Source organism: Physella acuta, unplaced genomic scaffold (genome assembly GCF_028476545.2).
Source record: "Physella acuta isolate Inbredline_101_S28 unplaced genomic scaffold, ASM2847654v3 ptg000206l, whole genome shotgun sequence".
Taxonomy (NCBI): Eukaryota; Metazoa; Mollusca; class Gastropoda; family Physidae; genus Physella; species Physella acuta.
The window spans coordinates 681095-696640 of record NW_026731725.1 but is presented as its reverse complement, the minus strand read 5'-3'; the positions used below and the strand labels follow the sequence as shown (position 1 = coordinate 696640).

At 32.3% G+C, this 15546-nt stretch overlaps 1 protein-coding gene across 1 annotated transcript; it reads right to left on the bottom strand.

The window, feature by feature from the left end:
- Positions 1-5827: 5827 nt before the first annotated feature.
- On the bottom strand, positions 5828-15004 carry LOC131937288 (uncharacterized). Its single transcript, XM_059294577.1, has 8 exons — positions 14891-15004; positions 13903-13994; positions 13365-13566; positions 11741-11851; positions 10948-10959; positions 10641-10717; positions 9065-9134; positions 5828-5923 (listed from the first exon to the last, which is right to left on the bottom strand). Exons 1-8 carry the CDS (start codon positions 15002-15004, stop codon positions 5828-5830), a joined length of 774 nt encoding a protein of 257 aa, XP_059150560.1.
- Between the last annotated feature and the right edge of the window lie 542 nt (positions 15005-15546).

Below are 15546 nucleotides of genomic sequence, written 5' to 3'. Positions count from 1 at the left end.
TATATTCGAGAAAGTAAAAAACAGTTGTTTTAAAAAAAATCAATGAACATGCACATTATACCATGACCAATATAAATTAAATGTCAATTTTTAATTGCTGCGAATCTCACAATCTCACAGTTACAATTTTAGTTGGGGCGCTTTCACGTCTCTCATGGCTTCTCAGCGTCCTCAAATGCCCTCCTGATATTTGTTTGTACACACTGGGCGCCCCTAACGTTACGCATTACACTACAGGCGTATGTTACATATATATTTACAGTGAGCACCCAACTTCCTGCTTACATAGTCTCTTTAATTTACACCCCCTCCCCATAAATAAATTAAATCAACTAAATAGCCTACTAATAGACAAAATAAACTATACTTTCATTGGGAAGAGCTCAGTTACGTACTATTCTGTTTTAATATAAACGAGCTGTCCCGCGGGTTATTATGTGCCGCTATTTAGTTACGGGTGAAGACTTCACGAAAGACGCAGTTGTCTAAATAGGGTGGGTGGGTACACACTGTTGCACTTGTCTGTAGAGCGAAGGAGGGGCGGGAGATTGTTGAGACTTCATTGAGAGCTAGTGAACGGTTAGAGAGTCGGCGTGGTGTCCCGCATGGTTGGGCGACGTAGAGAAATATAAATATAGATATACAACTATGACTAACATCTGGTATGATTACACAAATATCTAGATACTAATAATATATATGACATTTAATGACAATCATAGTTTCGGATGAACAAATTTCTATTTTATTAATAAAATGCAGTGATAAGAATTTATGTAAAGTATACAACGCATATACAAATTATATCTTCTTACTCACGTGTATATTGTATTAATTTGTATACAATGAGTTCAACCCGCATTTAATGTGGCATTGCAGTTAGATTCATATGCTTAATAGTACTATTTTTTGGTTACTGATCATAATAACGTCCTATTTGAATATTAAAATACCAGAAAACAAAAGGATTATTGAATACGAGATATTAAAAAAACCAAGTTCTTTAATCAGACCAGCATGGTTAAGCTTGTATGGTAGGCAAATCTGTCTTATAGATCGGTAATGCATACATTGTTTACAAATTAGTTTCGCTGAATTAAGATTATTGAAAGGTCTGATCTCAGAGGCATAGCGACCCTTACCTGCGCTCGGGGGAAAACTTTTAATTTGGCGCCCTCCCACCCTTGGGACAAAGTTTCAACTTTGCCCCCCCCCCCTATATTTTTATATTTAAAATGCAAAATTGCAGCTAAAATGAGCTTTTAATTATTAATTTTTCAACCAATTTAGGCGCCCCCTAATGTCGCCGCCCGGGCACATATTTCCACCCCCCTCGCCCCCCCCCCCACTTGCGACGCATCTAACTGATCTACAATAACTGGGATAACGTTAAAATTAGGTTAATATACAGTAAAGTGCATATTTAGACGCTATCCTTTGAGCAGATAACGTAGAGCGTATGTCTCTTGACCTCGGAATATGAACGAAAAATGTAGTCACCACATAGCTAAGAACCCTTTATTTTCCTTAACAAATGATAAGTACCCATCAGAACTTGGAAGATTCCAGTAATAAAGTAAAAGGTTAAACACAGATCTGAACTCTATACCTATGGGCTATCAGCCAAGTCTCTACCATTCAACCACAACATAAGATTATGTAACGAAACATAACACTATCATCCATTATTTAATTCAACATTTCATGAAAAAAAAAACATAACGCCTAATATGTACAGTAAATATACATATATTTTAAATACAATCTTTTAAAAACAAATTCTACATTTAAATAAGTAGCTAATTAAAAAATAAAATAATACATAACTAATGTGTTATCTTATTCAGTCTATCGTTCTATAGAGCTTAACTTTTTTGAAAATGTGTAGAGAGATTATCAACATATTTTATTATATTAGTCACTAAACGCATTGCCATGTTGCTGTGTTAGTAATGATTTGTTTTAATATATATAATTATATATATATATATATATATATATATATATATATATATATATATATATATATATATATATATATATATATATTTCTAGCAGGTATTTCATTATTATTGATTACTCTAAAACCTTGTTTTTTTTTGTTTTTATGAACTAAAATAACGTTCTTATTATAAAGAAGAGAATACTAGATTTCAATCAGTATCGAATGAGGGAAATAAAACTAAACACATGTTTTATAAAATCTGCAAATGTGAGCCCGCATGTTAGGCAATGTTACCTTAGATATTTGCATCACATGCACTGACATAAAACATGTTGAAGGGATTACTCTAAGGTCTAAACACATGTACCTTGGATTATGCTTGAATAAGACGTGGTTAAACACAATAAGACAAGAGAATCACACACACACACACACACACACACATATATATATATATATATATATATATATATATATATATATATATATATATATATATATATATATATATATATATGATGAATCAACTATAATACTAGTTTAATTCGCACTAAAAAAAGACCAACATAATATTTTCTCAAATGCCAATAACAATAAATCATAAAGGCGTATTACAATGAGACTCAACAAAGTTATGTTCTGAACATTTGTGTTTGTGTAAGGCCCATTTAAAATCAAATAGATTTCTCTATAACTCTAAAGATACCACTTTCAACCTGACTGTGATACAAGTAAATTAAATTTTATCTATTTCAGCGACATCGGCATATAAAGCGATTTTGTGTTCAGCACAATGCCCAGCCGCCTTTACCTTCATAAAATTTCAACCAGGTAACAAAAAGAGCTGAGTTGATTCATGGACGTTATAATGACACAAACCCGGGTTAGCAGTAAAAACTATCATTCCATCACACCACCCCCTTCAAGTGTGTGTGAAAGTGTGCTTACATATGTGTGAGACCGAAAGATAAAGATATAGACAAAATATATTTAAACACCATTGTTCACATTTAAAATTATTGAAGACATTGTAAAATTTAAATTAAAGTTTTGTTTTAATTGCCGCCAGTTCTTGGCAATTCAATTAAAATCAATTTCGTGAAATGACTTGTCCTAAACTTGTTCGGCCCACAAACCCCATTTTAATAAAAATATTATCGAAAATCCCACTTTCATTCTATTTCTAATCTTCTGGTATTTTTCCAATTCTAAGTTAGTTGCTGCTCACTTTGAATAAGATTATTGAGATTATTATAATGTTTACATAAAAATATGCGTAAATCACACACTTTGTAAAGAACAACTTTCTTGCAACAGCCAAGCATTATAGTTATTAGTAACAAAAAAACAAACCCCTAACATAGTCTTTGTTTACTTTTTCACAATTAATCTATATATAAAGGAAAGTTTTTGGGTGCCCGTTAGGGCATTTCCCGGCGCCGCAGGCGCTTCAAATTTGGCTTGGGGCGAAACAACACGGAGCTGGAGTCGGTTGGCCAAAAAGTCCACGATGAAGGTGTCAAAACTGACCCCGACTGACAGGCGCCTTATAAGAACTATATATCGAAAAAAAATTCCCACTGAGGAACCTCTTCATAACTCGTAGACCGACCCTTGGGTTTGGTAAAAAAAACTATGATATGGTCGGGAAACTCCGGAAGATCTTTATAACTGGTCCGAATTTTCCCTATATAAACATTGGTAATTAGGTGAATTTGATGAAAAACGATGACTTTTGAAAAAAAAATCTTTTGGAACTTTGGCTCAGTACATCTAGCTCAATTTTTTGCATAGAGCTGAGAAATTAAATCGGCGTTATAGATATACTATTTGTCAGCCTCTGTTTGCATGGCAAAGGCTAAAAATTGACCACGAGTGAAATTCTCCTTATATGAGCTATATATCGAAAAACATTTTTTTTTATTTTGAGGTCGTTGACCGACCCTGGAGGGTAACACAACAACTTTATTCCTGTCGGAAAAAACAATTAAGGTCGTTAAATGTGTCTAGATGCCGTATTTTGTGATATAACCATAGCAACTATTTGTGAAAAAAAGTAAACAAAGACTACGTCATTCGGTCAATTTACAAGGGATGTAACTTTTAAATTTTTTTTTCAAACTATTTTATACTACTTTAAACAAAAACAGAAAATGGTATAAATGGTCAATCGAGGTCAGTTTTGACTCCATCTGCGTGGACTTTGCGGCCAACCGACACCGGCTCTGGCGTTCTATCTCCCCCAAGGCATCATCCTGCCAAATTTGAAGCGCCTGCAGCAATGGGCACTTGACCACTTTGCTTTATATATATATATATATATATATATATATATATATATATATATATACATATATATATATATATATATATATATACATATATATATACATATATATATTATATTAATATATATATATATATATATATATATATATATATATATATATATATATATATATATATATATATATATATATATATATATATATATATATATATATATATATATATATATATATATATATATATATATATATATACATATATATATCCCTTAAATGCATACCGGTACAAATCTGCAACATACCAGTTACCTTCCCATAAAATATTAGCCTAAACATGTTTTATTCTGTGCATCACGTTGTTTGACTGCTACAATGTTAACCTACAGCTTGCGCATGTCTAAGTGACCTAGATTTGTTTTATCGCCAAGCCGATCTCAAATTTGTGGATGTTCACAAGGTTTTTTTTATCAGCATTTTTGGTTGGCGTTTCAAAGTTCATCAAAGTCAAATAAACTGGTTTTGGAATTTCAAAAAATATGTTTCTGACAACCTAAGGTATATATTACATACTGTATGTGTTGTTTTGAAAATCAATTCATAATTTATTTTAAAATCTTCACAAAACTTAGGTTGCAGTGCTGCAACGTTATGCAAATTGACCTACTTCTGCACTATTTTTTTACTTTATACATCAGCATTGGTGATTATATAGTACCTTGTTTTTCTTCTAGTTTCAGCATAATCATTAAGAAATCAATGTGAATCAAGGTGAAGAACAATATGAAGTAGATGCTCTTGGTGATCCAGAGTATCTTCCTGGATCTCCTTGACCAGTGTGGACCCTAGATATCCTGGACCAGTGTGGACCCTGGATCTCCTGGACCAGTGTGGACCCTAGATATCCTGGACCAGTGTGAACTCTAGATATCCTGGACCAGTGTGGACCCTAGATATCCTGGACCAGTGTGGACCGTATATATCCTGGACCAGTGTGGATTCTAGATATCCTGGACCAGTATGGACCCTAGATATCCTGGACCAGTATGGACCCTAGATATCCTGGACCAGTGTGGACCCTAGATATCCTGGACCAGTGTGGACTCTAGATATCCTGGACCAGTGTGGACCGTATATATCCTGGACAAGTTTGGACCCTAGATCTCCTGGACCAGTATGGACCCTAGATATCTTGGACCAGTGTAAACCCTAGATATCCTGAACCAGTGTGGACCCTAGATACCCTGGACCAGTGTGGACCCTAGATATTCTGGACCAGTGTGGACCCTGGATATCCTGGACCAGTGTGGACCCTAGATATCCTGGACCAGTGTGGACCCTAGATATTCTGGACCAGTGTGGACCGTATATATCCTGGACAAGTTTGGACCCTAGATATTCTGGACCAGTGTGGACCCTGGATCTCATGGACCAGTGTGGACTCTGGATACCCTTGACCAGTGTAGACCCTAGATATCCTGGACCAGTGTGGACCCTAGATATCCTGGACCAGCGTGGACCCTGGACCAGTGTGGACCCTGGATACCCTTGACCAGTGTGGACCCTGGATACCCTTGACCAGTGTGGACCCTGGATTTCATGGACCAGTGTGGACCCTGGATAATTGTGGACCCTTGATCTCTAGGACCAGAATGGACCCTGGATCTCCTGGACCTGAGTGGACACTAAGTCTCTTGGAATAGTGCAATGACAGGTGCAAATTCACATCAAGCTCAAACAGTTTGCCACAAGTGCAACATATATCTTTGTTGTAACAAGATCAACAACTGTCTTAAAAAGTATCACCTTATTACATGATGTTGCAGACATGCAACATTTCGGATTTTAGTTAAAAAACATGTTTAAACTAAAAATATTTTTTTACTTGACTATACTCTTCATATACCCACCAAAACAATATAAACATATTTTTTTCAATCATTATTAAAAAGTCATGCATTTAAGGGATATTATATATATATATATATATATATATATATATATATATATATATATATATATATATATATATATATATATATATATATATATATGTATATATATATATATATATATATATATATATATATATATATATATATATATATATATATATATATATATATATATATATATATATATATATATATATCCAGCTGGTTGCCAAGTAGATTAATCTAATTTAAAAAAAGAAGAAAAATGTTTCACAAAAGAAAAGAAAAAAAATAGTATAGCAATTATACAATGCATCGAATAACATAATACACCTGATGTTACACGGGCATTCTATTTTCAAATACAATATACCACATTATTAAAATAAATCTCGCTAACCCTTTAAGGATTGTATGCATCCAAAACTACATGACAAAACGACACATCCTAAGAACATAATCTATCATTCTGCTCATTAATTTCAGAAACTTTAATCCCAAATAAACCCCAACACATGCGGGTACAGAAAATTGGGATTATCGCATGCCGTTAAAGCAAATGACACTTTTTTAACAAAACATGCATGGCTTAGCCCGTATGTTAGGCAAGTCTGTCTATGACTAGCTCTGGTTATCAGAGTAAGATTAAACGACATGATTAGCCTATGTAGCTAAGGTAAAGAATAATTATAGTTTTAATATGTTGATACACCATTAACAAATACATAACTTACACTAAAAAGACAGCTTTAGCTGTCAGGATCAATGAACACCAGACGATTTTTATATTGACTTAGTCAACTGATATTAAGTAACGCTTTTTTTGAGCATCTCTGTTTGTGTCAAGCCTGCCTCAAATCAAATATGTGTCATAGATGTTGGTCAAGCAGCAGCAATAGAATTGCAGAGTAACGAACTGACCATTCACGTGAAACGGTCAGCTGACCGTTGAAGTGTCAGTTAGGATTTGAGAGATTGATAGCGTTAGTAGTTTGGGAAAGAGTTAAGCAGCAGTTAGTCATTTAAGCGTCTAAATCTAGTCAGCTATATTGTTATAACTGGGAATTATGTATCACGCAGCTATGCAATGTGAGGGACTATACTACCATTATATTATGTCTAGCCATTCACTAGCTCATTACAAAGCACGCGACATCAACGTATACAAAAGATGTGATAGGATGATGTTATTTGACTATATTTTTTATTACAACATACCTATACATATAATGACATGAAGGCATACAAATGATTTTAAGACTTGAATACATATTATTATCCGGCCTCACCCGAAGACTACAAGAACAAGATTACTTTTAACTTCTTCCCCGGTAACAACGATCACACAGTGAAACGTCACTTTCTTGCGTACTGCGTCACACTTTCACTCTTCAATACACTCCCCCACCAGAAGAACAATAATCTAATTAAATAATTCGAGCTACTTATAATACGAGTTTAAAATATTTAGCAGACGACATTCACACAGTTATATATAAATTAAACAATACCATTTCGATGCATGCAGCTTTAAATTGTGATCAACATAATCCAAATTAATCTCAAGAATCACGAGCAATGGAGAAGAACAATTGTTTTACAACAATCAATCTAATAATGAAATAATTAAACAATACAAGCATATTTGATTTTTCATAATCTACAAAGTAAATACCTTTAAGAAATCAAACGGTCTGGAAAAAATATTACCAAATTAAATATTAACAATACGAACATATTTTTATCTCTTGATACCAGTTCTAGTATTGTAATATAAAGAATAAGTCTTTTAAACTAGTTTCTTTGAGGAATTACTGCGCCCCACCCCCCACTACCCGCCAACCCCCCCCCCCCCTCCTTTAGAGAAATAAAATCTATACACAAAATATATGATTTTGTAAGTGTCGGCTCATTGGGAAAAACACCTGAAAGATGCACTATTTTAAACTGTTTCGAAAGATGAACCGTTGGCATTATATATATTTGCAGTCAAGTTCCATCATTTACAAAAAATAAATGCGATTATGTAAAATTAACATAAAACTGATATTATTAAATATTAATCTTAATAAAAATAATAAGAAATGATGTTAGAAAATTTTAAATCTTAATCCAATGAAACTTCTAAGACTTTTTAAGTAATAATTTCAAGGCCCATTTCCAATTAAAAATATATATTTGTCTGTTTATATATGTCTGTGTATATATGCGTACGTTTGTCTTTATTTTAAATAATTTAAATCATAATAATACAAGTAAATGATAAAACATAAAGTAAAACTTTAGTTCTTGTGTAAAACTTCTATGATCCTCTCATGACATCACAAGTTTTTCTACTTTGGCATGTTGGGAAATTTCAAGGTTATCATAACAACTAATTCCATGCTGTCTGGTCTCAATTAATTTGTTGTTTACTGTAATCTGAAAGTAATTGCAGTTAATTATGAACTTGTAATAATAATAATAATAACAATAATAATAATAATAATAATAATAATAATAATAATAATAATAATAATAATAATAATAATAATAATAATATTAATAATACTAATAATAGTAATGATAATAATAATAATAATAATAATAATAATAATAATAATAATAATAATAATAATAATAATAATAATATTTTTATTATTGTTATTACTGTAACAAAAACTACAGAGCTATATTAAACAGAAAATACTTAAAATCTATTGTGTCTTTAGTATATACAATGTTGAAATTACCACAGTTGAATTCGAAGTTGTTGTAAAGTAAAAACAAAATTGCCTATCAGGTACGAGGTCATTATTATAATTCGTAGTTATAATAACCCTTTGTCCGTTTTCAACAGTGCTGACAAAAAATGCGTTCATGACAACGCCATTATGATTTTTATACTTGATGTATTTTACTTGAGTAGCTATATTTTCACTGCTATCGTTACCATTACCCTCAGATGGGCATCGAATGTTGAGTGTTAAACTGTGAACAAATAGTTTTCATGAAAAGAACAAATTAACTATATAGTATATATTTTTAAACCTAGTATTTCGTTTTTAAGCGATATAAGCTTCAATTAAACATATTTATAACTAGCCGTCCCGGCTAGGCTCCACACTGGTCTTTGTGAAAAACCTATCTATAAAGGACCTTAACGTGTGTTTATTCAGCATCATAAAACTGGCGCTTCCCGAATTTTGGGAATTTACTAAATTTCCAAGTAATGTATATATGCAAACATATAACCCTTAACAGAACTCCAAACATGATCCTAACCATAACTAATTTCAACCACAAGCATGAATATAAATATATATAACTATAAACGAACATAGACATAAATATTCTTCCCTCATCTCACTTCTATGTCTAAAGAAAAAAATACGCGCAAATAAAACATAAGCAGAAACTCATACACGTGCATAACATATACCCTAACCCTCACTACAATCTCAAAACATTTACATAAACACACAAAAACACAAACATTAGAATAAGCTTAAACATAAACCAATCCTCAGAACATCCTCAAACACAACCAAAAACATTAACAAAATCACCTACACCTGCACCTACACCTCCTGCACCTACACCTGCACCTACACCTACACCTACACCTACACCTACACCTACACCTACACCTACACCTACACCTACACCTACACCTACACCTACACCTACACCTACACCTACACCTACACCTACACCTACACCTACACCTACACCTACACCTACACCTACACCTACACCTACACCTACACCTACACCTACACCTACACCTACACCTACACCTACACCTACACCTACACCTACACCTACACCTACACCTACACCTACACCTACACCTACACCTACACCTACACCTACACCTACACCTACACCTACACCTACACCTACACCTACACCTACACCTACACCTACACCTACACCTACACCTACACCTACACCTACACCTACACCTACACCTACACCTACACCTACACCTACACCTACACCTACACCTACACCTACACCTACACCTACACCTACACCTACACCTACACCTACACCTACACCTACACCTACACCTACACCTACACCTACACCTACACCTACACCTACACCTACACCTACAACTTCACCTACACCTACACCTACACCTACACCTACGCCTACGCCTACGCCTACGCCTACACCTACACCTACACCTACACCTACACCTACACCTACACCTACACCTACACCTACACCTACACCTACACCTACACCTACACCTACACCTACACCTACACCTACACCTACACCTGCACCTACACCTGCACCTACACCTACACCTACAACTACTACTACTCCTACTCTACACCTACACCTAAACCTACACCTACACCTACATCTACACTTCCAGCTAGCTGTAACATTACGCAAGGTATCGTTTTTAATTTTATAACCTCGTTTATAAATATTTTTTTTCAAAATCGACCATGATAATTTTTTAAGAGATGATAATACTCTTCTTCTGCAATTCTGTGTCCATAAACGATAATTCTTTCACCACCCGGACGTCGTTCTATTTTAACTGGATTTACCTAAAATGAAAGAATCCATGTTTTTCTGTTATTTTAAGATATGATAAATATATCGTAAAAGTATGTTTATAATTATACTGTAGGCCTATATATTTCAATAATATTTTCTATTTATACATTCCTTAATTTAAAAAAAAAATACTTAAAAATTTAAATTCAATCAAGCAATAATCTTTAAGTATTCATTTAAAAAAAAAAAAAATTACAGCATTCATTGTGTACATACTTACAGGGTTGACATACTGTAAAAACAATAATACTATTGAGTTACTTTAAAAAAAAAACAGAATAACTATATAGGCTACATAGTTAAAATACATAGTATACACAACAAACAGTCTATATATATAATGCTCTTCTTAGAGACGTCAGAAAACACCAAGCTGTAAGCACGCCTAGCAGTCCCTCTCTTCCTCTCTAGGCATATCAGAACCACCCCCAACCCCACATGGTCTGGTGAGCTGTAGTTCACGCTAAATGTTTACAATAGTATAGCCGGGTTTAGTGACGCCTATTAGGGGCAGATAATTTAGTCTGAAACTGTTTTAAACTTAGGGGAAGTAACTAAGAGGAGGCTGCTTTCACGGGGGGGGGGGGGGTTGGGGGAAAGAAGGGTTTTAGTACTTTAAAGCAAATATTTTCAGTGACAGCATTGGTACTGTCAAATTCACAAGTTATGAATTACTGAAAAGTAGAAAATAAAACTAAATAGCGGCGTGTGATACGCCGCGGGTCGGCTCGTTACATACAAACAACACATATCTCCTTATATTTAAAGTTTATGACGACATATATCAAAACTATAAATGTATGCGAAAACTACATGAAGCTGACAGTTTAATTTGATGCATTTTTTAAATATATTTATCATTATTTATTATTTTTATATTTATTTCACATTAAAGTAAGTATTTTTTCTTCTGTGACTTTTTTCTCAATTATTCCTTAACGTTATTGAAATCATTACATTTTAACATGGTACGCTAACGTATTTCTTATGACACAACTGTGTAGACAACTTACTGAGAAAAGAATCCACTGCACTACAACTTTCCCAGATATATGAATGTATTTGATGTTTGCAATGGGCATATTGTTTGGGTAAGTAACAAATATATCTCCATCCACATAAATCTGAAAAATAAATGCCGTCGTTTTGTTTTTGAAACAAGCATTCCGTTTTTTCATTTAATGCAAAAATAAAAATGTGTGTCTTTGCAAAATATCAATACCACAAAAATTTAGCTTGTACGACCAAATGAAAAATAAATTAAGGTTTTTTAGCGATCAGCAACCAATAGTGTCATTCTAGTAGAATCCTAAATCTGCGCAGTAAAGTGTTATATCTGGGATCTATTTATCCCGCAACTGTGTAGTAACAGGGTTTGTGCTACCATTCATTTCCTCTTTAACCAATTTAGTATTCATCCTAGAGTTCTTACAAGTACGACGACATCAACTTTGACGAATAACTTGACAAGATGGCATTATCTAACTTCCTTATTTATAGCACCATAATAATACATACGACGACTTGAACAGATGATATGTTAACTTGACTACATACACGACCTCACCATAAGACAACAAGAACAAGACGAATTTAAACTTCTTCCCCCGGCAAAAACGAACCAACATTGAAACGTCACATTCTTGCGTACCGCGTCACATCTTCCATGCGTTCAATAAACGTTCGCACCAAGATTCATTCGTTTCAATTCGCCTGATCAAACATACATCAAAACATACATGAAACATAAAAAAGAGAATACATTATCGCTATCAAATGTTCTATTGCTCTATCTATTACAACCTCACACAACGAGGTAGTCTGTTTGCACTTGTCGACAAAAGTTAGCATCAAATATGAATTTAGTTTTATTATTATAAAATCAACACAATAACCATATTTTTACTGTAGCCATTGTGCAACTCCAAACACATTTTGTATGTTTAAATCATTTATCCCAGCTAAATGATTTATTTCTTAAAAACTCTGGGGGAGTAAATGGATGCAAGTACACATCTCCAGGAACTGTATTTAGTGCGTCGCTCATCAAATCTCATGTAATTTTTGCATTCCTTTGTTCGCTTTCAATAGTCTTTTTCGGGATTTTCTATCCTGCACACTTATCACTGTATCCGGATTACTGTGTACCACATTCTTCACTTTTTCGTTATCCGTTCTCGTCTAACCGTTTCATATGATTCCAATTTTATCCATGTCTATGGACAGCTATATGGGCCGTATATAGCAAAAGATTTTTATCTGCCAATCTTATTTTAATTATGCTTTTTATGCATTTATTTGTGATTTCAAGGATAAATGACAAAATACTTCAGGACAAATATTCTCAAACACATGCAATCTCACAGACAAATGATCTCAATATAAAAGAGACTTATAAAGTTTGATATAATATTTAGGTCATTTTTTCTAAAATTTTAATCTTATGAAAAGTAAACTTGGAAAAATAGTATGTAAATATTTGCATATTATAAACCAAACTAAAATGCTTGAAGTTATAAGATGGAAATAAGAGATAGTTGCATTAAATTTTGTTGAAATTCATGTTAGGACTTTACCTTTTGATAAATATTCCATTTTTTAAATATGTTTTATTCATATTTTAAATACGATATATACCTTAAAGATTGAGTCTGTAATTATTATATCAATCTTAAATTGATTTTCAGATTTGAAGATTAGAACACCGTAATCATCCTCTTTTTTCGACTCGTTATCATAACTGGAAGATCTGATCATTTTATTTTCATTGGGATTAATGTTCAGTTCTAATGCCACTTCGCTACCACAAGAAACTGTTTGGCATAGTTTAACAGTGAATCTGTGAGGATATAGTTAATTCTGTACGATTAAATGCATATGCAAAATAATATAATGAAAATGTCAAAATTTTCCAATACATTTTTATTAAAGATTATGTTAATTTCAAGAGAGCTTTTTATATTTTCTGAACATCTTTCAGAATTTAAAACAAATAAAGTTTTTAATTAATTGCCCATTTGCAGGTTTGATTGATTTTAAATGTGTGCGTATATTAAACTATTTACGTTTTAAAAAACACATTTAAAAAGCGTTTGAAAAACATTTTATTTAAGCTGCTAGTAAACAAATAAAGACCCCATAGAATATCAAAGGATGGGTATGTTTTGCAACTAACCCAAAATCCTCTCTTGAGTTGGGTCCTTCGACAGTGATCTCTTTTCCTGAATACATCGGAAAACGAATTTCTCCAACGTATGGCAAAGGATACTGTAACCAAAACAATAATAGTGTCCTTAATAAATAGCTTGGACAGAAATGTTTTTCGTAATTTAGTGCCTAAAAGGAAAACCAATTTTTCAATAATGATTAGTCTCAAGTAATATCTGTAAACGTTCGCTTCCTGACTTGAGGATACGGTCTCAAAGTGATTGGATGCTGTGAAAACTGTATTGTTAAGTAGTTTATTTTAAACAAAAAATAGAAAGTGAGAGGGGTAGTCGGCTTGAAGTCATAATTGAGGATTTAGAGTTTATATACATATATATATATATATATATATATATATATATATATATATATATATATATATTTATATATATATATGTATATATTTATATGTATATATTTATTTATATATATATATATATATATATATATATATATATATATATGTAGCTTTTTTAAAGTGATCTACCTCCATTTTTGTGTTGATTTAAATACGTTGTGTTCTAAATTTACTAGGCATCATTAATAAAATGTCGTTGCAAAATCTTTCACCTATAGTACATAACAATTTACATTTTCAGATACATTTATTTAAAGATGGAAGGGGATTTAAAACCTTGAAAGTCAAAAGCCATGTTGTAAACATTTTGGAAATGTGGATTTGCGATAACATGTTTTAATTATTTAGCGTAAAATATATATTTTTGTTTTAAGGTTATTTGTTCTAACATATTTTGTTTGAAATAATTTGTCTATAATATATATATATATATATATATATATATATATATATATATATATATATATATATATATATATACATGCTTGTGTGGGATAATAAAAAAATGTTACATTTAACATTAATGTTGGATATGTTTTAACTTATAAGAAATTGTTTTATTTTTTAATAAAATATATAAATAAAAATTAAGACTTACTCTTTCAGGAGATCTTCTTTGTAGATTTATGCTTGTCTTGTCATTTGTTTCACCTTCACGCGTCATACACATGAAAGTTGTCAAATACAAAACTAACAAAATTTGGAGTTTCATAATGGTTATCTCATACACACGCTTTAGATCTAAATAAGTATAAACACATATCGCCTTTTTAGTAAAATATATATTAGATTTCTGAAATAATACAATAAAAATTTAGTTTATAATTGTTTTTTTTTTCTTATTTTAAATTATGATTTAATTAAGACTCAGATTATAATTTTTATTTGCTGTTAGGTTTTTTTTTATTTGTTATAACTGCTCGGTCATTGTCCTTGAAGTCCACTCGAATACTGAACGGATTATAGTAGCAGAGGCGTAGCGAGTGGAATGAGTGCGAACTACACCGGGTAAGCCTATCGACAAAAAAATATGTGGGTGACAGCAACCTAACTTTAAATAGCATATGTACCAGATACATTGCAAGTGACGTGGCTTATACTATGATTTGAAGCTAATATTGTGATAGATGTCGCCTATTTCATGGTCCAAAATCAATAGTGGATATTTTTTTTTGGGGTTCTCTTTGAATATAACAGTAGATTCAGTAAAACATAAATGCCCACATATCATTTTAAAACAAATATTATGCTTTA

Bases quoted from the DNA above. Each gene is read 5' to 3' on its own strand.
- LOC131937288 (XM_059294577.1), bottom strand. From the start codon at position 15,004: ATGAAACTCCAAATTTTGTTAGTTTTGTATTTGACAACTTTCATGTGT. The intron at 13,567-13,902 runs GTTAGTTGCAAA...ATATCCTCACAG, and splicing joins AACTCAAGAGAGGATTTTGG to ATTCACTGTTAAACTATGCC. The intron at 9,135-10,640 runs GTATTATCATCT...ATTTGTTCACAG, and splicing joins CACAGAATTGCAGAAGAAGA to TTTAACACTCAACATTCGAT.